This window comes from Molothrus aeneus, chromosome 4 (assembly GCF_037042795.1).
Source record: "Molothrus aeneus isolate 106 chromosome 4, BPBGC_Maene_1.0, whole genome shotgun sequence".
Taxonomy (NCBI): Eukaryota; Metazoa; Chordata; class Aves; order Passeriformes; family Icteridae; genus Molothrus; species Molothrus aeneus.
In genome coordinates, this window is record NC_089649.1 from 72,387,321 (window position 1) to 72,410,094 (window position 22,774).

General features: G+C 57.4%; 1 protein-coding gene across 1 annotated transcript in view; it reads left to right on the forward strand.

The window, feature by feature from the left end:
• The first annotated feature begins 4,015 nt into the window (after positions 1–4,015).
• DYSF (dysferlin) overlaps positions 4,016–22,774 on the forward strand; it is a 74,168-nt gene continuing 55,409 nt past the window's right edge. The window contains exons 1-20 of the mRNA XM_066548849.1: positions 4,016–4,107; positions 8,369–8,424; positions 8,934–9,025; positions 10,092–10,197; positions 10,891–11,005; positions 11,088–11,281; positions 12,363–12,491; positions 12,601–12,663; positions 12,779–12,829; positions 12,907–12,937; positions 13,347–13,462; positions 14,231–14,357; positions 14,632–14,735; positions 16,160–16,228; positions 16,306–16,349; positions 16,452–16,534; positions 18,929–19,044; positions 19,352–19,465; positions 20,835–21,012; positions 22,000–22,124. Of these exons, the coding sequence (XP_066404946.1) occupies positions 4,020–4,107; positions 8,369–8,424; positions 8,934–9,025; positions 10,092–10,197; positions 10,891–11,005; positions 11,088–11,281; positions 12,363–12,491; positions 12,601–12,663; positions 12,779–12,829; positions 12,907–12,937; positions 13,347–13,462; positions 14,231–14,357; positions 14,632–14,735; positions 16,160–16,228; positions 16,306–16,349; positions 16,452–16,534; positions 18,929–19,044; positions 19,352–19,465; positions 20,835–21,012; positions 22,000–22,124 (2,001 nt within the window). The 5' untranslated portion in view covers positions 4,016–4,019. The remainder of the gene's footprint in view (positions 4,108–8,368; positions 8,425–8,933; positions 9,026–10,091; positions 10,198–10,890; positions 11,006–11,087; positions 11,282–12,362; positions 12,492–12,600; positions 12,664–12,778; positions 12,830–12,906; positions 12,938–13,346; positions 13,463–14,230; positions 14,358–14,631; positions 14,736–16,159; positions 16,229–16,305; positions 16,350–16,451; positions 16,535–18,928; positions 19,045–19,351; positions 19,466–20,834; positions 21,013–21,999; positions 22,125–22,774) is intronic.

The following is a 22,774-nucleotide window of genomic DNA, read 5'->3' on the forward strand; positions in this document are numbered from 1 at the left end:
GTGTTGGGGACACTCACAGGTGTTGGGGACATTCACAGGTGTTGGGGACAGTCATGGGTGTTGGGGACACGCACAGGTATTGGTGACATGCAGAGGGTTGGGGACAGTCACAGGTGATGGGGACACTCACAGGTGTTGGGGACACGCACAGGTATTGGTGACATGCAGAGGTGTTGGGGACAGTCACATGGCACATGTTGGGGACACACGCAGGTGTTGGGGACGGTCACATGGTGATGGGGACAGGCATGTGGCACAGGTGGTGGGGACAGGCATGTGGTACATGCCATGGGGACACTCCCAGGTGATGGGGACATGCACGGGTGGTGGGGACAGTCACAGGTGATGGGGACAGGCATGTGGTACATGCCATGGGGATGCTCCCAGGTGTTGGTGACATGCAGAGGTGTTGGGGACACTCACATGGCACATGTTGGGGATGCTCCCAGGTGTTGGGGACACACAAGTGGCCCATGCTGTGGGGACGCTCCCAGGTGTTGGGGACACATATGTGGCACTTCCCATGGGGACATTGACAGGTGGTGAGCTCATGCCCAGGTGTTGGGGACATGAGGTGGGGACATGCAGGTGGCACAGGCGGTGGGGACACACAGATGGCCCTTGGCATGGGGACACTCATGTCCCCATGAGTGGGGACCTGTCTGGGTGCTGGGGACACACATGTGACACACTGTGGGGACACTCCCAGGTGCTGGGGACAGGCAGTGGGGACAGGCAGGTGGCACCGGCGGTGGGGACACGCACGTGGCACTGGTTATGGGGACAATCCTGTGGTGGCACTGGTGGTGGGGACACTCGCAGGACTTGGGGACACTCCTGTGCCACAGGGGCTGGGGACATGCACCGGTGGCCCTTCCCATTCCTGTGGGTGCCCTCGGCTTTGACCTCTCCCAAATCCTGAATTTCCCCCAAATCCTGAATTTCCCCCAAATCCCTGGGTCCCAATCCCGGCTCTGCAGGGTTTGGGGTTGTGGCCGATCCCGGGATTTGGGGCTGGGAAAAATGGAAGGGGATAAAGCCAAGAGGGAAAAGCAGGAATGGGGTCGATAATCCCAAGAGGGAAAAGTGGGAATGGGATAAACCCAAAGGGGGAAAAGCAGGAATGGGATAAAACCAAAAGGGAAAAGCGGGAATGGGATAAACCCAAAGGGGGAAAAGCAGGAATGGGATAAAACCAAAAGGGAAAAGCAGGATTGAGGGGACGAGATCAGGGGGGGATATCAGGGAAAAGGGGGATCCCAGATCCTGGATCCCATCCTGGTTTGGGGTGGGATCAGAGATCCCAGATCCCAGATCCTGGATCCTATCTCAGTTTGGGGCAGGATTGGGGATCCCAGATCCCGAATTCTGGATCCCATCCTGGTTTGGTGTGAGACTGGGGATCCCAGATCCCATCCCAGTTTGGGGCAGGATCAGGGATCCCAGATTCCAGATCCCATCCCAGTTTGGGGTGAGATCAGGGATCCTGGATCCCATCCCAGTTTAGGGCAGGATCGGGGATCCCAGATTCCAGCTCCCATCCTGGTTTGGGGAGAGACTGGGGATCCCGGATCCCATTCTGGTTTGGAGTGAGATCAGGGATTCCGGATTCCAGATCCCAGATCCCATCCTGGTTTGGGCAGGATCAGGGATCTCAGATTCCAGATCCTGGATCCTGTCTCAGTTTGGGTGAGATTGGGGATCCCAGATTCCATATTGGTTTGGGGCAGGATTTGGGATCCCAGATCCTGGATCCCATCCTGGTTTGGGGTGAGACTGGGGACCACAGATCCCATCTTGGTTTTGGGAGGGATCGGGGATCCCAGATTCCAGATCCCGGTTTGGGGTGAGATCGGGGATCCCAGATCCCAGTCCCATCCCAGTTTGGGGTGAGATCGGGGATCCCGGATTCCAGATCCCAGTTTGGGACCAGATCAAGGATCCCAGATCCCATCCCTGTTTGGGGTGAGATCAGGGATTCCAGATTCCAGATCCCGGTTTGGGGTGAGATTGGGGGCCCCAGATCCCAATCCCATCCTGGATTGGGGCGGGATCTCCCGGAGCCGCTTTCTGGGAAAGGCCGGGGCTGGAAAGAATTCCCAAAAATAGCCGGGGGCGGGGCCATTCCCAGCTGTTCCCGCCAGGAACGCGAATCCCATAACGGGGGGGGGGACCCCAAAATCCCCCTGGGGACACAAAAAAGGGGAGTGAGAACCCCGAATTCCCATTCCAGGGAAAACTGGGGAGGTGGGGATCCTAAAATTCCCTCCTTAGGGATAAGGGGGGGATTGAGGACCCCAAAAATCCCCTTGATGTCCCCAGAGGGGGGGATGAGGACTCCAGGATTCTTTTTCTGGGGACACTGAGGGAATGGAGACCCCAAAATTCCTTCCTGGGGACAATGGCGGGGGGGTGGGTGGGGACCCAAAAATTCCCCTCAGGAGACAAAAGGGGGAGTGGGGACCCCAAAATTCCCTCCTGGGGACAATTTAGGGTTGTAGGGACTCAAAAATCCCCCCGGTGTCCCCAAAGGGGGAGGGAGGACCTCAAAATTCCCGTGTTGGGGCCAATGGGAAAGTGGGGACCCCAAAATTCCCTCCTGGGGACAGTGGGAGGGATTTGCGACCCCAAAATTCCCCTCAGGACACAAAAGGGGGGTTGGAAACCCCAAAATTCCCTCTTGGGGACAATTTAGGGCTGTAGGGACCCCAAAATCCCCCTGATGTCCCGAAACAGGGGGTGGGGACCCCAAAATCCCTCCCGATGTCCCGAAACAGGGGGTGGGGACCCCAAAATTCCCTCTTGGGAGAATTTAGGGCTGTAGGGACCCCAAAATCCCCCTCATGTCCCCAAAGAGGAGGTGGGGACCCAAAAATTCCTGCCTTGGGGACAATGGGGAGTGGGGACCCCAAAATTCCCTCTTGGGGACACTGAGGGAATGGGCACCCCAAAATCCCCCCAATGTCCCCAAAGAGGGAATGGAGACCCCAAAATTCCAGCCTTGGGGACAATGGGGGGGATTTGGGACCCCAAAATTCCCCTCAGGACACAAAAGGAGAGTTGGGGACCCCAAAATTCCCTCTTGGGGACAATTTAGGGCTGTAGGGACCCCGAAATCCCTCCCGATATCCCCAAAGGGGGAGGGAGGACCCCAAAATTCCCGTCTTGGGGACACTGAGGGAGTGAGGAGCCTAAAACTCCCTCTTGGGGACAATTTGTGGCTGCGGTGTCCCCAAAATCCACACGATGTCCCCAAAGAAGAGGCGAGGACCCCAAAATTCCTGCCTTGGGGGCAATGGGAAACTGGGGACCCCAAAATTCCATCCTGGGGACACTGAGGGAGTGGGGACCCCAAATCTCCCTGTTGGGGACAGTTTGTGGCTGCGGTGTCCCCAAAATCCCCGCGATGTCCCCAAAGGGAGAGGGAGGACCCCAAAATTCCCGTCTTGGGGGCAATGGGAAAGGGGAGGCCCCAGAATTCTGGCCTTGGGGACAATGGGAAAGTGGGGACCCCAAAACTCCCTCTTGGGGACAGTGGGAGGGGTTTGCGACCCCAAAATTCCCCTCAGGACACAAAAGGGGGTGAGGACCCTAAAATTCCCTCCTGGGGACACTGAGGGAGCTGGGACCCCAAAACTCCCTCTTGGGGACAATTTGTGGCTGTGGTGTCCCGAAAATCCCTCTCGATATCCCCAAAGAGGGGGTGAGGACCCCAAAATTCCCGTCTCGGGGACAATGGGACATAGGGACCCCAAAATTCCCTCCTGGGGACACTGAGGGAGTGGGGACCCCAAAACTCGCTGTTGGGGACAGTTTGTGGCTGCGGTGTCCCCAAAATCCCTCTCGATGTCCCCGGGGGGGGGGGGGGGGGGTGGCGCCTCAGCCCCGCCCCTCCCCCACCCCCGGGGCCGGGTCCCTTTAAGGGGGCGGAGCCTTGGAGGGGGGAGGGGGGGGAAAATCCCGGGATTTTTTTTTTTTTTGGGAAGCGGGGGGGATGCAGAGGGGTGGGGGAGGGGACGATGCTCCGCGTCTTCGTCCTGCGGGCCGAAAATGTCCTCACGGGCGACAGCGACATCAGCGACACCTACTGCTCCTCCACGTTCCAAGGTGCGGGAAAAAAAACCCCTCGGGATGCGGGGGGGATGCGGGGGGAAATTTCGGGGAGGTTCGGCCACGCCCGGTTCGGTTCCTAAAAGTTGGGACGGGACTGGAAGAGCCGCGGGTCCCCCCCACCCCCCCCCGCCTTGTCCCCGTTGTCGCCGCCACCCCTTTGGCGTCCCCTCCCCGTTCCAAAATGAAAAACTCCAGAGGGGGAAAAATCGGGAATTTTGGGGGATTTTGGGGGGGATTTTGGCCTCCCTAAGGGTTGGGATGGGGCTGGAAGCGCCGCCGGTCCCCGCTGTCGCCGCTGTCGCCGCTGTCGCCGCCACCCCTTTGGTGTCCCCTCCCTGTTCCGAAAAACTCCACAGGGGGGGAAAAAAACCATATCGGGATTTAGGGGAATTTTGGGGGTTTTTGGGATAAATCTGAGGGAATTTCGGCCCGAGAAGTTGGGATGGGGCTGGGAGAGCCGCGGGTGCTCGCTGTCCCCTCTGTGGTGTCGCCCCCCCGCTGGTGGCACTTGGGGACCCCCCTAAAGCCACCCCCGGCGCCCGCCGCGGATATTTTGGGATTTTCCGTGCGCGGGGCGGGGGGGGAGGGGACGATCCCAAATTTGGGAATTGTCCCTTCCCGGGGTCCCTTCCCGGGGTCCTTCCCCGCTGGGGACAAAAGTGACATTGAGGGGACAAAGGACGGAGTGACGTCACGGGTTGGTTGGGATCGTTGTTTTTGTTTTAATGGGAAAAAGCGGCTTTTTGGGATTTCCCGGGTGTTCCTGGAGCAAGGAGCGTTCCCGGTTTTCCCATGGAATTCTCCCGGTGTGGGTGTGGCATTCCCGGTGTCCTGCTCATCCCAAATTCCCAGATTTTGGGGTTTTGGGGTTCCCGGGATTGCAGCATTCCCAAATTCTGGGGCTGAGGCATCCTCAGGCCTTGTAGGGTCCCAAAATTCCCGGGGATTTATTTCCCCTCCCTGAGGTTCCCAGCATTCCCAAATCCCAGTCCTGGGATATCCTTGGGCTTTCCAGAATTCCTGGATCTCGATGTTTTTATTTCCCATCCCTGGGAATTGTGGGATCCCCGAATTCCAGGATTGATCCCCCATCCCTGCAGTTCCCAGCATTCCCAAATCCTGGTGCTGGGTCATCCTCAGGCCTTGGAGCATCCCTGAATCCCAGGGGTTCATTCCCCATTTTTGGGGTTCCCAGCATTCCCAAATCCCAGTGCCAGGTTGTCCCTGGGATTTACAGAATTCCTGAATTTCCAATTATTAAATTCCCCAAACCCTGGCAATTGCAGGATCCCCAAATCCCAGGATTTTATTCCCCATCCCTGGAGTTCCCAGCATTCCCAAATCCCAGGGTTTGGGGATCCTTGGGCTTTCCAGAATTTCTGAATCCCAGGATTTTATTCCCAGTCCCTGGGGTTTCCAGCATTCCTGAATTCCCAAGGATTTCATTCCCCATCCCTGGGAATTGCAGCATTCCCAAATTCCTGTGCTGGGTCATCCTCAGGCCTTGGAGCATCCCTGAATCCCAGAGATTTCATTCCCCATCCCTGAAGTTCCTGGAATTCCCAAATTCTGGTGTTTGGGGGATCCTTGGGGTTCCCACAATTCCCAAATCCTAATGCCAGGTTATCCCTGGGGTTTCCAGAATTTCTGGAATTTCCGGAATTTCCAATGATTAAATTCCCCATCCCTGGGAATTGCAGCATTCCCAAATCCCAGGGTTTGGGGGATCCTTGGGCTTTCCAGCATTCCTGAATTCCCAAGGATTTCATTCCCCATTTTTGGGGTTCCCAGCATTCCCAAATCCCAGTGCCAGGTTATCCCTGGTGTTTCCAGAATTCCTGCATCCCGATGTTTTGATTTCTCATCCCTGGGAACTGTGGGATCCCTGAATCCCAGGGATCCATTCCCCATCCCTGGGGTTCCCAGCATTCCCAAATCCTGGGGTTTGGGCATCCCTGGGCTTTCCAGAATTCCTGAATTTCCAGTGATTAAATTCCAGAATTTCCAATGTTTAAATTCCCCATCCCTGGGAATTGCAGGATCCCCAGATCCCAGGATTTTATTTCCCATCCCTGGTGTTCCCAGCATTCCCAAACCCCGGCATTTGGATATCCCTGGGATTCCCAGCATTCCCAAATCCCGAGGTTTTGCCATCCTGGATGTTCCCAGCATTCCTGGCTCCCAAGGATTTCCTTTCCCACCTCTGATTCCCTGGATCCCGTGATTGATTCCCCATCCCTGGGATTTGCAGATTCCCTGGATCCCGCTGCTGGGGTATCCTTGAAACTGGGAACATCCCTGAATCCCAGGGATTTATTCCCCATTTTTGGTGTTCCCAGCATTCCCAAATCCCCGTGTTTGGCCATCCCTGGGAACTGCAGCCTCCCTGAATCCCGGGGATTTATTCTCCCCGCAATCCCAGCTCTCTTCCCACGATCCCGGTTTTTTTCCCAGCCCCTCCAGGGGCGTTCCCGTGCCGGGATGGGCCGGACCGGGAGAAGGGGGTGGGAATGGGATAAGGGAGAGCGGATCCCCATCCCGGCTTTCCCGATCCCGGCTTTCCCGATCCCGGCCATGCTCCGCTGCCTGCTCCAAAGGGCTTCCCAACTTCCCAACCTGGAAAAGCGGGATAAGCAAAGCGATCCCGTGGCCAGCCTGACATTCCGAGGTGAGGGAATCCCGATTTTTATTTTTTTGGGAAGGAAGGGAGGGTTTGGAATGTTTTTAGCTGCTTTTGGAATGTTTTTAGCTCCCAGGAAAATCTGGGGGTCTGGGAAGCTCCTAAATCCTTGGAAAATCCTTTGCTTTGCAGCTTTTATCCCCCTGATCCCAAAGTTTTTAAATCCACGCTGGAACATCCCTGGGAAATCCATCCCTTGAAATCCTCGAATTCTGCACTGGGATGGATGTGAATGATCCCACATGGAGCAGGGATTATCCCATTCCCGAGGGATGGATTTCCTGGGAAAACGGAGCGGTTTGCGCTCCCAAAATTCCCTCTGGAGGACGGTGCTTCCCTGGCATTTTCCTGGAGTTCGAAAAAATGGGGAAAAAATTTCCAAAAATTTTGACAAAAATCAGGGAGAAGGACGAGCGGCTCCCGGTCCAGGTTTTCCATTTGCTGCTGATCCCATTCCCACCGGGATCCCGCTGGGGAATCCCGGGAGCTCCATCTTCAACCAAACCCCGATCCAGGGCAATTCCAGGGCTCTGAATCCCGGGAAAAATCAGGAACGAGATGGGAATGAATCTCTGAATGAGGAAAACCAGCGGGATGAGTTTTCCGTATTCCCAGAGCCGGGAAGTTCGGCTCTTCCCCAATCCCAAATTAGGGAAGGAGTCGCTGAATGGTGCGAAAAGAGCGGAAAACCGGGAATATTTGGAATATCCCGGAGTCTCCCGGGATCTGAGTCACCTCCATTGTTTGGCCTTTTCCTTTTCCTCTTCCCGCGGGGGTCCCTCCCTTGGGATGCGGCGGCATTCCAGGAGGGATGAGGGGGGCGTGGCTTCGGGAAGGCGGTGGGTGCATGCCCGGGATCGGGAATGTTGGATTTGAGGGAATCCCGGGATTCCCACCCGAGGCTTTTGGGGGATCCTGGGGAAACCGAGGCACGATCCCTAGGTTTGGGAATGGAGGGAACGGAGTGTTTGGGATCTCCCCTGGCTCTTCCCACCCCGAATTCCCAATCCTTGGAAACCTTTGGATGCTCCTGGGGAAACTGAGGCACAGCAAGGAGGGGGTTCCATGGGATTTTCCAGCACATTTTCCAGCCTGGAAGGGTTGGGGATCCAAGTGGGATCCTGGATCCAATCTCTGCATTCCCAGCCCTGGGAAGAGGGAATGGGGCTGGATCCTGATCCTGGGGATTGTGGGAATTTCTGCAAGCTCAGCCCTACCTGGGAGGAGAGAATGGGATCCAGTCCTCATCCTGGGAATTTCTGGAAGCCCAGTTCCAGCTGGGAGGAGGGAAAGGGCCCTGATCCTGCTCCTGGGAATTTTGGGAATAATCTCTGGAAGCTCAGCCCCAGCCTGGATTGGGGAATGGGATCCGATCCTGCTCCTGGGAGTTGTGGGAATTTCTGGAGGTTCAGCTCCAGCTGGGATCAGGGAATGGAGCCTGATCCTGGTCCTGGGAATTCTGGGAATCCCTGGAAGCTCAGCTCCAGCTGAGATCAGAGTTTAATTTTGGGATCCTGATCTTTGGGAAGCTCCCGATCCCTGGGAAGATCCCAATCCCGGTTTTTCTCCTTCCAGGTGTCAAGAAGAGGACAAAGGTCATCAAGAATAACGTGAATCCTGTCTGGAATGAGGTGAGAATTCCCAGTCCCTGGATTTATCCCTGTTCCCAGAAAATGATCCCAAGTCCAGGTGATTCCCTGGGGCTTCTGCCCCATGGGAAGTTTGGGATCATTCCCTTTCTGCTCTGGAATTCCAGGCAGAATTCCAACCTCTTCTCCTTCCATCAAAGTCTTGTCCAGACTTGGCATGAATGTTTCAAGGAATTTCCATGGAATGGGAATTTTTTCAGCACCTTTTCCCTTCCAGCCCTTTCTTTGAGCTCCCATGGGCCAAAATTCCAAAAAAAAAAAGGGAATTTGGTGGGAAAACGGGCACAGATTTGGGACTGGAGCAGCTCCCGGGATTTGCTCCTTCCCAGTAATCCCTGGCCAAGGAAAACTTTTTCCCAAGGCAACCTTTCCTGGTGGGTTTGCTGGGAAGTTTGGCTTTGGGAATGCTGTGATTCCGAGAGGGTTTGGGATTTGGGTTCTGCATTTCCAGACACTGATCCCGGCCTCTCCCTCCCCTTTTTTTTTCCCAGGGATTCGAGTGGGATCTGAAGGGAATCCCTCTGGATCCCGACGCCGAGCTCACCGTGGTGGTCAAGGACCATGAAACCGTGGGGAGAAACAGGTGGGAAAAATCCCAGAGCTGGACACGGCCCCTCCTCCCTTTTCCCATTCCCGGGATTCACCCGGCTCTTCCCGGGCTCCGCGGGTTCCCGCTGTGGGATGGCCGTGGGAGGCCGGAGCTGCATTTTTGGGCTGCCTTGCTCGGAATCCGGGGGAAATTCCTCCAGCGTTGGAAGGTCGGGAGTACACGGGGGGCGGTTGTTTGGGGAGGGACACTTCGGATACTTGGCCGGGATTTGGGAAGAGCTGCCAAGACCATTCCCAAGGCGCCGGCAGTGCCGGGAACGGTGACGGGAGCGGAGCCTCCGGTTTCCTTCCTCCGGCTGATCCTGGTGCCCCCTCCCCCCACATTCCAGGGGTTCCCCATGGATCGGGGGCTCCTGCTGGGTGAGGATGGAAGGGATTCCGGTGATTCCCGGCCTTTCCCGGCTCTGTGGGGTGGGAGAGCTGCTTGGAGGAGGGAAAAAAATAGAGGAAGGGATTTATTTTTAGGGGTAAGAGGTTGGGAATGCGGCCTGGGGAGGGAAGGATCCTGATTCCAGGGCTGGAGCCGAGGCTGGAATTGCTGCTGGGCTGAAATCCAAAGGGGCTGGAATTTGGGGCTGCTCCAACTGCTGGGTGCCCATAAATAGCCACGGGAAAATGGGAGGAGGGTCCTGGATCCCGGAGCAGGAAGATTCCGGCTGGCACCTCCCAGGCTGCTCCAAACCCCATCCCAGCCTGGCCTTGGGCACTGCCAGGGATCCAGGGGCAGCCCCAGCAAATCTGGGAATTCCAGCCCAGGCAGGAATTCCTTGCCAAGATCCCAGCCCAATCTCCCCTTTCCCAGTGGGAGCCATTCCCTGGCTCCTGTCCCTGCAGGCCTTGTCCCCAGCCCCTCTCCAGCTCTCCTGGAGCCCCTGCAGGGACTCTGAGGATTCCCTGGAATTTTCCCTTCTCCAGGGGAGCATTCCCAGCTCTCCCAGCCTGGCTCCATCTCCGCGGCCTCCTCTGGACTCCCATCCTTGTCTCTGGAATGGTTTGGAGGCCCTTGGAGCAGCCCTGATCCCTCTCCCTGTTTCCCGCAGGTTTTTGGGAGAATCCCGGGTGCCGCTCCGGGATGTTCTGGGCACTCCCAGCCTGGCGGCCTCGTTCAACCTCCCCCTGCTGGACTCGCGCAAGGAGAGCACCGGGGTGAGTGCCCGGCTCCCAGTTTGGGACCAGTATGAACCATGGCATGGCCAGGGAGGCCCCCAGTTTGGAACCAGTTGGGGTTCCCAGTTTGGGGCCAGCTGGGGCTCCCAGTTTGGGACCAGTACAAGCAATAGCATGGCCAGGGAGGCTCCCAGTTTGGGACCAGTTTGCGCTCCCTGTTTGGGACCAGTACAAGCCATGGCATGGCCAGTTTGGGCTTCCAGTTTGGGACCAGTTGGGGTTCCCAGTATGGGACCAGTTGGGGTTCCCAGTTTGGGACCAGTCTGAGCAATGCCCCTCCCAGTGGCAGCTCCCAGTTTGATCCCAGTCTGAATCCCTTCCCTCCCAGTTTGATCCCAGTCTGAGTCACATCCCTCCCAGTATGGGACCAGTCTGAATCCCTTCTCTCTCAGTCTAATCCCAGTTTGAATCCTGTCCCTCCCAGTCTGATCCCAGTTTGAATCCTGTCCCTCCCAGTTTGATCCCAGTCTGAGCCACATCCCTCCCAGTCTGATCCCAGTTTGAATCCTGTCCCTCCCAGTATGGGTCCAGTCTGAATCCCTTCCCTCCCAGTTTGATCCCAGTTTGAGTCCCGTCCCTTCCAGTTGAAGTTCCCACTCTGATCCTTTCCCTCCCAGTCTGATCCCAGTTCTCCCATCCCAGCCTCTCTGACACTCATTCCCTGTTTTCCAGGCCTCCCTGTTCCTGCAGGTGTCCTACATCCCCCCTCCGGGCGCTGTCCCGCTTTTCCCTCCTCCGGCCCCTCCGGAGCCGGCCCCGGCTGCAGCTGAGCTGGACACGGTCACCGGTAACCACAGCCCCTCCCCATCCCGGTTTTTGGAATCCAGACCCATTCCCAAATCCCACAATTCCCTTCTCCTGCCGGGCAGAGACGGCCGGAGAGGAGGACACGGAAGATCCGGAGGCCACGGGGGACACGGAGCCCTCGGCGTCCTCGGGAGCCCCGGGCTCGGAGCCGCCCTCACTCCCAAGGAAACCATCTGGGAATCACATCCAGGGGGTGAAGAGGAGGAGGAGGAGCTCTCCCAAAAAGCCTCTATCCAACAAACCGCAGGATTTCCAGGTGGGATGAGCTGTTCCCATAAAATCCTGGAGGTTGTCCTGGTGATTCCTTGTCCTTCATCCCATGGGATGATCCTGGTGATTCCACATCCGCCATCCCATCCCATCCCATCCCATCCCATCCCATCCCATCCCATCCCATCCCATCCCATCCCATCCCATCCCATCCCATCCCATGGGGATTCCTTGTCCTCCATTCCATGGGATGATCCTGGTGATTCCCATTCTGGTGATTCCCTGTCCTCCATCCCATCCCAGATCCTGGTGATTCCCTGTCCTCCAGTGCACAGGATGATCCTGGTGATTCTCATCCTGGTGATTCCTCATTCTCCAGCCCATGGGATGATTCCAGTGATTCCCTGTCCTCCGTCCCATCCCAGATCCCAGTGATTCCCTGTCCTCCACCCCATGGAATGATCCCAATGATTCCCTGTCCTCCATCCCATGGGATGATCCCGGTCATTCCCTGTCCTCCATCCCATCCCAGATCCTGGTGATTCCCTGTCCTCCAGTGCACAGGATGATCCTGGTGATTCTCATCCTGGTGATTCCTCATTCTCCATCCCATGGGATGATTCCAGTGATTCCCTGTCATCTGTCCCATCCCAGATCCCGGTGATTCCCTGTCCTCCATCCCATGGAACAATCCTGGTGATTCCCTGTCCTCCATCCCATGGGATGATCCTGGTCATTCCTTGTCCTCCATCCCATCCCAGATCCCGGTGATTCCCTGTCCTCCAGTGCATAGGATGATCCTGGTGATTCTCATCCTGGTGATTCCTCATTCTCTATCCCATGGGATGATCCCAGTAATCCTCTGTCTTCCATTCTGCGGGATGATCCCGGTGATTCCCTGTCCTCCATCCCATGGGATGGTACTGGTGATTCCCATCCTAGTGATTCCCTGTCCTCCATCCTGTGGGATGATCCTGGTGGTTCCCATTCTGGTGATTCCCTGTCCTCCATCCCACCCCAGATCCTGATGATTCCCTATCCTCCATCCATGGGATGATCCCAGTGATTCCCTGTCCTCCATCCCATGGGATGATCCCGCTGATTCCGTATCCTCCCTCCCATCCCAGATCCGGGTGAGGGTCATTGAGGCCCGGCAGCTTCCCGGGATCCAGATCCGGCCGGTGGTGAAGGTGACGGTGGCCGGACAGACCCGGAGAACGCGGATCCGGAAAGGGAACAGCCCCTTCTTCGATGAGGTCAGCGGGAATTCCCACTCCAACGATTCCCGGGAGAGGCCGGGATGTGGGAATGCACTCCGGGGGGAAAACTGGGATAATGCCTCATCCTCATCCTGGTTTTCCACAGACTTTTTTCTTCAACGTCTTCGAGTCCCCATCGGAGCTGTTTGATGCTCCCATTTTCCTCACGGTGAGTGTTGGGAAATCCTGGAATTCTCCCCTTCCCAGGGAAACCCACCCTGTTCCCCGGGATCCTCCATCCTGGCAGGATTTGGGCTGGATCACCCATTTTCCCTCATTTTCAGGTCGTGGATTCTCGGTCGTTCCGCACGGATTCGGTGATCGGGGAATTCCGGGTAAGATCCCATCCCCTTTTCCCGGCGTCTCCTGCTCTGGATGAACTCTGGAATCTCCTTTTCCTTTAATCCCGCAGATGGATGTGGAGACCATTTACTCCGAGCCAAGTGAGCCTTGGGAAATTCCTTTGGGATTTTTTTTTGGGAAATGCGCCCGCACATCCCAGCTCTTCCATAGAGGAACCCTGCATCCATGGCCATGGAATCCCAGGATGGTTTGGGTGGGAAGGGACCTTAAGGATCATCCCGTTCCATCCAGGAGAAAACTCCAACATCCCAGGTGGATCCAAGTCCGTCCAACCTGGCCTTGGACACTTCCAGGGACATGGAGCATCCACAGCTTCCTTGGGAATTCTGTCCCAAAGACCCCTCCCTCTTCCCTGGTCCCTTCCTGGGAAAGGAACTGAAATATTCCCTTATCCCATTCCATGATTTTCATTTAAACCCCACCCAGGAGCATCCCTGACCTCCCCGCACGTCCAAGGAGTAATTCCCAGTTTTCCGCGTTTTCCCGCAGAACACGCTTTCCGCAGGAAGTGGCTGCTCCTCTCGGATCCGGAGGATTTTTCCGCGGGAGCCAAGGGCTACCTGAAGGTCAGCGCCTGCGTGCTGGGGCCTGGAGACGAAGCTCCCGTGAGTATTCCTGCTGGGAATGGGGGGACGTTCCAGCCTTGGGACGTTCCAGCCCGGGGGCATTCCAGCACTGGGATATTCCAGCTCTGGGATATTCTGGCCAAGAGCCACCAGCCTCCATGGCCATTCCCAGGCAAGCCACAGCTTGGATTTTCCTCTGTTTTGGGGGAAAAGTGCTGCATTTTATCATGGAATCCTGGAATGGTTTGGGTTGGGGGGATCTTAAATCCTGTTCAATTCCCACCCAGGGACATCTCCCACTATCCCAGGTGGATCCAAGCCCCAATGTCCAACCTGGCCTTGGGCACTGCCAGGGATCCAGGGGCAGCCCCAGCAAATCTGGGAATTCCAGCCCAGCCAGGAATTCCTTGCCAAGATCCCAGCCCCATCTCCCCTTTCCCAGTGGGAGCCATTCCCTGGCTCCTGTCCCTGCAGGCCTTGTCCCCAGCCCCTCTCCAGCTCTCCTGGAGCCCCTCCAGGGACTCTGAGGATTCCCTGGAATTTTCCCTTCTCCGGGGGAACATTCCAGCTCTCCTAGAGCAGAAGCACTCCAGAATCCTGGAATGGTTCCTGTTTGGAGGAGACCTTAAATCCCACCCTTTCCATGGGCAGGGGCACCTCCCACTATCCCAGGTTGCTCCAAGCCTCACCCAACCTCACCTTGGACACTCCCAGGGCTGGAGCATCCGCCCAGCCTCTCTCTCTTTTGGGATTTTCCTGCTCATTCCCGAATCCGGGGTGACTTTTCCCGTTGTCCTGTTCCCACAGCTGGAGAAGAAGGAGGTGTCTGAGGACAAGGAGGACATCGAGGCCAACCTGCTGCGCCCCACCGGGGTCACCCTCAGGGGCGCCCAGTTCTGCCTCAAGATCTTCAAAGCCGAGGATTTGCCCCAGAGTAGGTTTTTCCCTCTGGATCCCTCGGGATCGCGACATTCCAGGCGGGAATTAGGGCCCGGAAGAAGGGAATGATCCACATTGTAAGCCAAGGATGTCGGGCAGTTTTATGGGAGAGGAGTTTCTTACTGGTCCAAACTGGTTTTATCCCCCCCCTGCTTTTCCCGCCTGGAGAGCGTCTCCTCCATGGGAATGCTCATCCTGCCGGTGGGATGGCTGGGACCCTCTGGATGCTGCGGAATTCCACGGATTTTGGCATCTCCCTCTTTTCCCAGTGGATGACGCCGTCATGGACAACGTCCGGCAGATCTTCGGCTTCGAGAGCAACAAGAAGAACCTGGTGGATCCCTTCGTGGAAGTCAGCTTTGCCGGGAAAACGGTCAGCGGAGTGGGATCCTCCGGGATCCCGGGAATGGCAGCGGGAGGAACCTGGGATTGGGACGGCAGCGGGGTGTTCCTGGAGCTGGGAATGGCATTGGGATGATCCTGGGATTGGGAATGGTACCGGCATGATCCTGGGATTGGGAATGGTACTGGGATGATCCTGGGATTGGGAATGGCAGCAGGATGATCCTGGGATTGGGAATGGTACCGGGATGATCCTGGGATGATCCTGGGATTGGGAATGGTACTGGGATGATCCTGGGATTGGAATGGCAGTAGGACATTCCCTCCCAGATCTCTGGGATTGGGCTTTCAGTGGGATGTTCTCAGGACTGGGGTGGTAGCGAGGTGTTCCTGGGGCTGGGATAACAGTGGGATGATCCTGGGATTAGGAATGATACTGGGATGATCCTGGGATTGGGAGTGGCATTGGGATGATCCTGGGACTGGGAATGGCAGCGGGATGACCTCTCATGGTCCTCAGGGTTGGGACGGCAGCGGGACATTCCCACCCAAGTCTGTGGGATTGGGATGGCATTGGGATGTCCTTGGGGTTGGGATTTCAGTGGGATGGTCCCTCCTGGGTCTCTGGGATTGGAATTTCAGTGGGATGTCCTTGGAGCTGGAATGGCAGTGGGACATTCCCTCTGGATCCCCAAGCCTGGTCCTTGAATGAGGAAATTTGGTCTTTGAATCTGGAGGAATTTGGTCCTGGATGAGGGAATTCGGTCCTGGAATTGTGGGAATTTGGCCTTGGAATGGGGAAATTTGCTCCTGGAATGGGGCAAATGTGATCCTGTTGGTCCCAAGGTGGGAAGATCTGAAACATCCTCTGCCTCCTGCACCAGGGGATTTAGGAACCCCATGGAATGGGGGACGGATTTTAGGGAATCTGAGGCTGGATTTTGTGGAACCTGAGGCTGGATTTGGGGGAATCTAAGGCAAAATTTTAGGGAATCTGAGGCAGAATTTTAGGGAATCCAAAGCTGGATTTTGAGGAGCCTGAGTGTGGATTTTAGGGAATTTGGGGCCAGATTTTAGGGAAACTGAAGCTGGATTTTAGGGAATTTGAGGCTGGGTTTTGAGAAGCCTGAGGCTGGATTTCAGGAACCCAAAGCTGGATTTGGAGGAATGTGAACCTCAACTTTTGGGAATCTAAGACTGGGTTTTAGGGAACCTGAGGCTGGATTTTAGGGAATCTGAAGTTGGATTTGGGGGAATCTGAGCCTCAACTTTTGGGAAGCTAAGACCAGATTTTAGGGAAGCTGAGGCCGGATTTTAGGGAACCTGAGGCCGGATTTTAGGGAACCTGAGGCCGGATTTTAGGGAATCTGAGGCTTCTCAGCTCCATGAACTGGACCAACAGCCGCTTTCCTGGGATGACACCAACTTTTCCCTCTTCCCATCCCTCCCCTCCAGCTCTGCTCCCGGATCCTGGAGAAAAACGCCAACCCCCAGTGGAACCAGTGCCTGACGCTGCCAGCCATGGTGAGCCCTGGTGTCCCCAAGGTCCCCTCCCGGTGTCCCCAGCGCCGCTCACCCTCTTCCCGTGTCCCTTTCCCCAGTTCCCGTCCATGTGCGAGCGGATGAGGATCCGTGTGACAGACTGGTGAGCGGGAAGGGCATTCCCAGTGCCCCGGGAGTGGCGTCGGGATGGGCGTGGGGACGTCCCCTCCCCTGCGGTCCCCGAAGTGACGATGTCACCTCGCAGGGACCGCCTGACGCACAACGACGTCGTCGGCACCGCTTTCCTCGGAATGTCCAAGATTTCGGCCCCCGGCGGGGAGCTGGAGGGTAAGGGCGGGAAGCGGGCCGGGATTTGGGATGCATGGCCTTGGAGGAGCTGCATGGCGTGGCTGGAGGTCGGTGGTGGCTTTGGGGACCTCACAGCTGTCACCATCCCTGCCTGGGGACACGGGATGGGGTCCTGGGGTTGCTCTAAGCTGTGCCCCATTTCTGGATGGATCCAACCCCTGTGGATTCTTGGGATTTGGTGGAATCTTGGAATTTTTTGGATTCTTGGGAATGGGGTATGAAGGAGCTGCATGGTGTGGCTGGGGGTCGGTGGTGGCTTTGGGGATGTCACAGCTGTCACCGTCCCCGCCTGGGGACACGGGATGGGGTCCTGGGGTTTCTTTGAGCTGTGTGTGCTTTCCAGATGGATCCAATCCCTGTGGATTCTTGGGATTTGGTGGAATCTTGGGAATGGGGCTGTGGAGGAGCTGCATGGTGTGGCTGGAGGACGGTGGTGGCTTTGGGGATGTCACAGCTATCACCGTCCCCACTTGGGGACATGGGATGGGGTCCTGGGGTCACTCGGAGCTGTGCCCCATTTCCGGATGGATCCAACCCCTGTGGATTCTTGGGATTTGGTGGAATCTTGGGAATGGGGGATGGAGGGTGCAGGTCCGTGGTGTGGCTGGAGGTTGGTGACACGTTGTCCTGGTGGTGGCACCGCTGCTGGCAGCCACGCCCCCCCCCTCCCCCCCGAGGTGTCCAGCCCACTGAGGTGACACTCAGGGGCTGTCACAGGGTGGGAATTCCCATCAAGCCCGTGCTGTTCCAAATCCCGGGAATTTTCTGAGGGTAAGGACCCCCAGGCGCGGCAGGGCTCAGCCAGATGTCACTGTCACCGGTGCCAGGTGGGAGGGTGGGAATTTGGGACACGGCTTTGGACCTGCCGAGGGCTTGGAGCTTCCACCTGCATGAGCTTTTCCTGCTGCCAGCGCTTCCATGGAATCCACGATCCCAGTGGGAATTCCGCACTTGGCTTTGGGACCTCCCCATGAGCTGTAGGGGCACGGGATGGCCACGTTGGGAAAAGCTTGGAGAACCCTGGGATAGTGGGAAGAGTCCCTGCCCATGGAATGGGATGAGCTTTAAGGTCCTTCCAAGCCATTCCGTGATTCCATGGATCAGGACGCGATCCAGAGGCTCCACCCGTGTCCCACCCCTGGCACTGTCCAGTCCTCTCTTCCCAATCCCAACAGAGATCCTGGGATGGGCTGGGGGGAGAGAGAGAGAGAGGCTGGGAGGGAGGATGGGAATGGTGGGATCCAGGATTGGCATCTCCCTTTCCCACCACTGGGATCTGCTTGATCCTGAGGAAATACCTGGGAATGCGACTCAGGGATGCTCCAAGCCCGCTCCACCCCAATCCCATGCCCTCTGGAATTCACCGAGGGCAGGCTGGACAAGGCTCTGAACGAGCCGGGATAGTGGGAAGTGTCTCTGGATGCACCTGGATGGGCTTTAAGGTCCCTTCCCACCCCGATCATTCCATGATTCTTTGATTCCATGATCCCGTAATTCCTTGACACCACGATTCCATGAAAAACCTCTCCGATTCTCTCTCTCTGTCTCTCCGCACTAAAACCTGTGGGGAATCTCCCCCCTCATTCCCATCCCCATCCCTTCTCCGTGCTCCTCTTCCCACTTTTCCCAACTTCTCTCCCTCTCTTTGTGCCTCAGATGAGTTTCCTGCTCCTGTGAAGCCTCTGAAACCCTCGGACCGTACGTTCCCAGTACATCCCAGTTTTCCAGCACCTCCTGGGACTGGTTTTACTGGTTCCGCTCTCTGGACTGGGGGAGGATCACCTGGGATGAGTTGGGCACCTTGGGAAAAGGGAACGGCTCCGGTTTGGCCCTCTGGGGATTCCCGGGATGCTGTCATTTCGGGAATGTGGAGCCAGCCGGGCGCATGGAGGGCAGGATTCCCACTCAAAATTCCATAGAAACGGGTGGTTCTCCTCATGGAATCACAGGATAGGAAAATCCCTCTGATCCAGTGGCTGCCAAGGCCACCCCGTATCCGTGTCCCCAAGTGCCGCATCCGCAGGGGTGTTCAGTCCCTCCAGGGATGGGGACAGCCCTTCCCAGGAAGGAATTTTCCCAAAAATCCAACCTAAAACTCCCTTGGCACATCCTGAGGCTCTTTCCTCTCTCCTGTCGCTCTTACTCTTGTCCGACCCCTCTCTGACCTCACCCTTTTCCATGGGGACATTCCCCGGGATTGGGAATTCCCAGGATTCAGCGCCGCGCCCTCCGTATTGTTCTCCTGCTCCAAGGTGAGGTCGTGGGATTCAAAATGGGTGGAAATTCCAGGGTTTTGGTGGCCTCCAGCTGTGTGATCCCATTCCCAAGGTGCCTCCAGGAATCCCTAATCCCTCTTTTCCGTGCCATTCCCAGTGGATGACGGGCTGGGATTCCTGCCGACCTTCGGGCCCTGCTACATCAACCTGTATGGCAGCCCCCGGGAATTCACCGGATTTCCCGATCCCTACGAGTCGCTCAATTTGGGAAAGGTGACATCGGCTGCTTCCCGGCGCATCCCAAAATAACCTCCGGCTCCTCTTTTCCCAAAAAAAAGCGCTGCTTCTAACCCAACCTGGCTTTGTCGTCAGGAGCCCGTGCTGCATTTCCTGCTCCCAGTTATTCCCGCTAACGCCTCCCGATCCCGCTCTGCTCCCAAAATTCCACCTCGGAAGTGCTGGCTGGAATTCTTTGCCTGGTCCTGCTGCTCTGTGATGAAGCTCCTTGGAAACAAAGGCAGAGCTTGGCCTCGGGAAGGGAATTCCGGGATCCTGACTCCTGTTTCTGGTTCATCCCAAGGGCGAGGGGGTCGCGTATCGGGGCCGGATCCTGGTGGAGCTGGAGACCAAACTGGTGGAGCACATGGAGCAGAAGGTGGAGGAGATCCCTGCTGATGACATCCTGAGGGTGGAGGTATTGGAATTTCTGGAAAATCTCTGGGATTGGCACGTGGGACACTATGGAAGGGATGTTGGCTGTGGGTGGGGGTTGTCCCATGGTCCGCGAGCTCCTGGAGGGGTCTCCTGCTGGATTTGCATCCCAAAGTGTCCAGGCAGGTCCATCCGAGCTGGTCATGGTGAGCATGGAATTGTGGGATCATGGAATGGTTTGGGTGGGAATGGACCTTGAAGCTGATCACGTTCCATGGGCAGGGACAGCTCCCACTGTGCCAGGGGGATCCAAGCCCCAGTGTCCAGCCTGGCCTTGGGCACTGCCAGGGATCCAGGGGCAGCCCCAGCAAATCTGGGAATTCCAGCCCAGGCAGGAATTCCTTGCCAAGATCCCAGCCCAATCTCCCCTTTCCCAGTGGGAGCCATTCCCTGGCTCCTGTCCCTGCAGGCCTTGTCCCCAGCCCCTCTCCAGCTCTCCTGGAGCCCCTGCAGGCCCTGCCAGGGGCTCCAAGATCTCCCATGACAGTTTTGGAGATTTCCTTTCATTCCGGCTCTCTCAGATTTCCTCCTTTGGCTCCTTTTCCATGAGAAGCTGCAGCCTTCTCTTCCATCTGCCTTTTCCTAAAATTCCCCCAAAATTACCGTGCTGCCAAGTTTGTTGTTCCCCCTGCAAGAAAATTCCCATCCTGGGATCACTGAGGCTGGAGAATCCCTCCAAGGCCATCCAGTCCAAGCTGTGCCCCATCCCCACCTTGGCTGATCTTACACTCAGTGCCACATCCAGGAATTCCTTGGACACCTCCAGGGATGGGGACTCCAAACCTCCCTGGGCACTTCCAAGGCCTGACCACCCTTTCCATGAGGAAATTCCTGCTGATGCCCAACCTGAGCCTCCCCTGGCACAGCCTGAGGCCGTTCCCTCTTATCCTGTTATTCCCTGGGATCAGATCCCAACTCCCAGCTGGTTCCAACCTGGCAGGGAGCTGTGCAAAGCCAGACGGCCCCTCTGGATCTGCCTTTCCTCTGGAATGAGCCCCTTTCCCAGCTCCCTCAGCTTTTCCTGATTCTCCAGCCCCTTTCCCAGCTCCCTCAGCTTTTCCTGATTCTCCAACCCCCTCCCAGCTCCCTCAGCTTTTCCTGGTTCTCCAGCCCCTTCCCAGCTCCCTCAGCTTTTCCTGATTCTCCAACCCCTTCCCAGCTCCCTCAGCTTTTCCTGGTTCGCTTTTCCTGGATCTCCAGTCCCTTCCCAGCTCCCTCCGCTTTTCCTGGTTCTCCAGCCCCTTCCCAGCTCCCTCAGCCACTCAGGATTTACCCTCCAGCCTCTTCCGGCTCCAAGTCCCGGAGATCATTGGCAGCATCTCCTCCACGTCTGATTCCCATTGGTATTCCAGAAATACCTGCGCCGGCGGAAATATTCCCTCTTCGCCGCCTTCTACTCGGCCACAATGCTCCAGGGCGTGGACGGCGCCATCCAGTTCGAGGTCAGCATTGGGAATTACGGCAACAAGTTCGACACCACCTGCCTGCCCCTGGCCTCCACCACCCAGTACAGCGGGGCCGTCTTCGATGGTGAGCACGGATCCCGGCCTCCGGGATGATCCAAACCCGGCTGGTGGAAGAGAACCCTGGAATTATGGGATGGTTTGGGAAGGAAGGGGCCTTAAATCCCATCCCATTCCAGCCAGGGACACCTCCCACCATCCCGGGTTTATCCAAGCCCCAGTGTCCAGCCTGGCCTTGGGCACTGCCAGGGATCCAGGGGCAGCCCCAGCTGCTCTGGGAATTCCAGCCCAGGCAGGAATTCCTTGCCAAGATCCCAGCCCCATCTCCCCTTTCCCAGTGGGAGCCATTCCCTGGCTCCTGTCCCTGCAGGCCTTGTCCCCAGCCCCTCTCCAGCTCTCCTGGAGCCCCTGCAGGGACTCTGAGGATTCCCTGGAATTTTCCCTTCTCCAGGGGAACATTCCCAGCTCCCCCAGAGCAGAGGGGCTCCAGAATCCTGGAATGGTTTGGGTTGGAAGGGACCTTAAATCCCATCCCATTCCCACCCCATCCATGGGCAGGGACACCTCCCTCTGTCCCAGGTTTCTCCAAACCCATCCAGCTTGACCTTGGACACTTCCAGGGATCCGGGGCAGCCAGAGGTTGTGTCCAGGTGATCCTACTGAAGGTGTCCCTGCTTGGACCAGACAGCTCCAGAGGGTTTTCCCACCTCAGCCATGGGAATTTGTGTCTGGGAAGGAGCAGGGAAGCTGGGGCCTCTCTCAGCTCCGTGAGGTGGTATTTGGGAGCACCTTTCCCTGGCCTTTTCCTGGCTCCCATCTCATCCCACCAGGAATGCTGAGCTGGTTCCTGGCCTTGCTGCCGGAGCCATGGAGTCAGATCCCCTTGGATCTTGGCGGGATCTCAAGGGTTTGGGGAGCACCATTCCCATCTTTCTCCCAAACACCTTCTGAGGGGAATTCCCATCCCAGTCACGCTCTTCCCCCTCCGTCCCTGCTCCTGAGGGGCGGATCCCGTTATCCCAACATGCCGAGGTGACGCCGCGCTGTCCCCCAGGCTGTCACTACTATTACCTGCCCTGGGGGAACGTGAAGCCCGTGGTGGTGCTCTCCTCCTACTGGGAGGACATCGGCCACCGCATGGACGCCCAGAACCTGCTGCTCTACGGGGCCGAGCGGCTGGTGAGTGACCGGGGACACCCTGGGGACACTGCGAGGGGACAGAGGCCACCCCCAGGCTGGGGAGTGACTGGGGACACCCTGGGGACACTGAGAGGGGACAGAGGCCACCCCCAGGCTGGGGAGTGACCGGGAACACCCTGGGGACATCCTGGGGACACCGGGAGGGGACAGAGGCCACCCCCAGTCTGGGGAGTGACTGGGGACACCCTGGGGACACTGAGAGGGGACAGAGGCCACCTCCAGGCTGGGGAGTGACCGGGGACATCCTGGGGACATCCCTGGGGACACCCTGGGGACACTGAGAGGGGACAGAGGCCACCTCCAGGCTGGGGAGTGACCAGGGATATCCTGGGGACATCCTGGGGACACCCAGAGGGGACAGAGGCCACCTCCAGACTGGGGAGCGACTGGGGACATCCTGGGGACATCCCTGGGACACCGCAAGGGGACAGAGGCCTCCTCCAGGATGGGGAGTGTCCAGTGACATCCCTGGGGACATCCTGGGGACATCCTGGGGACACCGGGAGGGGACAGAGGCCACCTCCAGGCTGGGGAGTGACTGGGGACATCCTGGGGACATCCTGAGGACATCCCTGGGGATACCTGGAGGGGGACAGAGGCCATCTCCAGGCTGGAAAGTGTCCAATGAC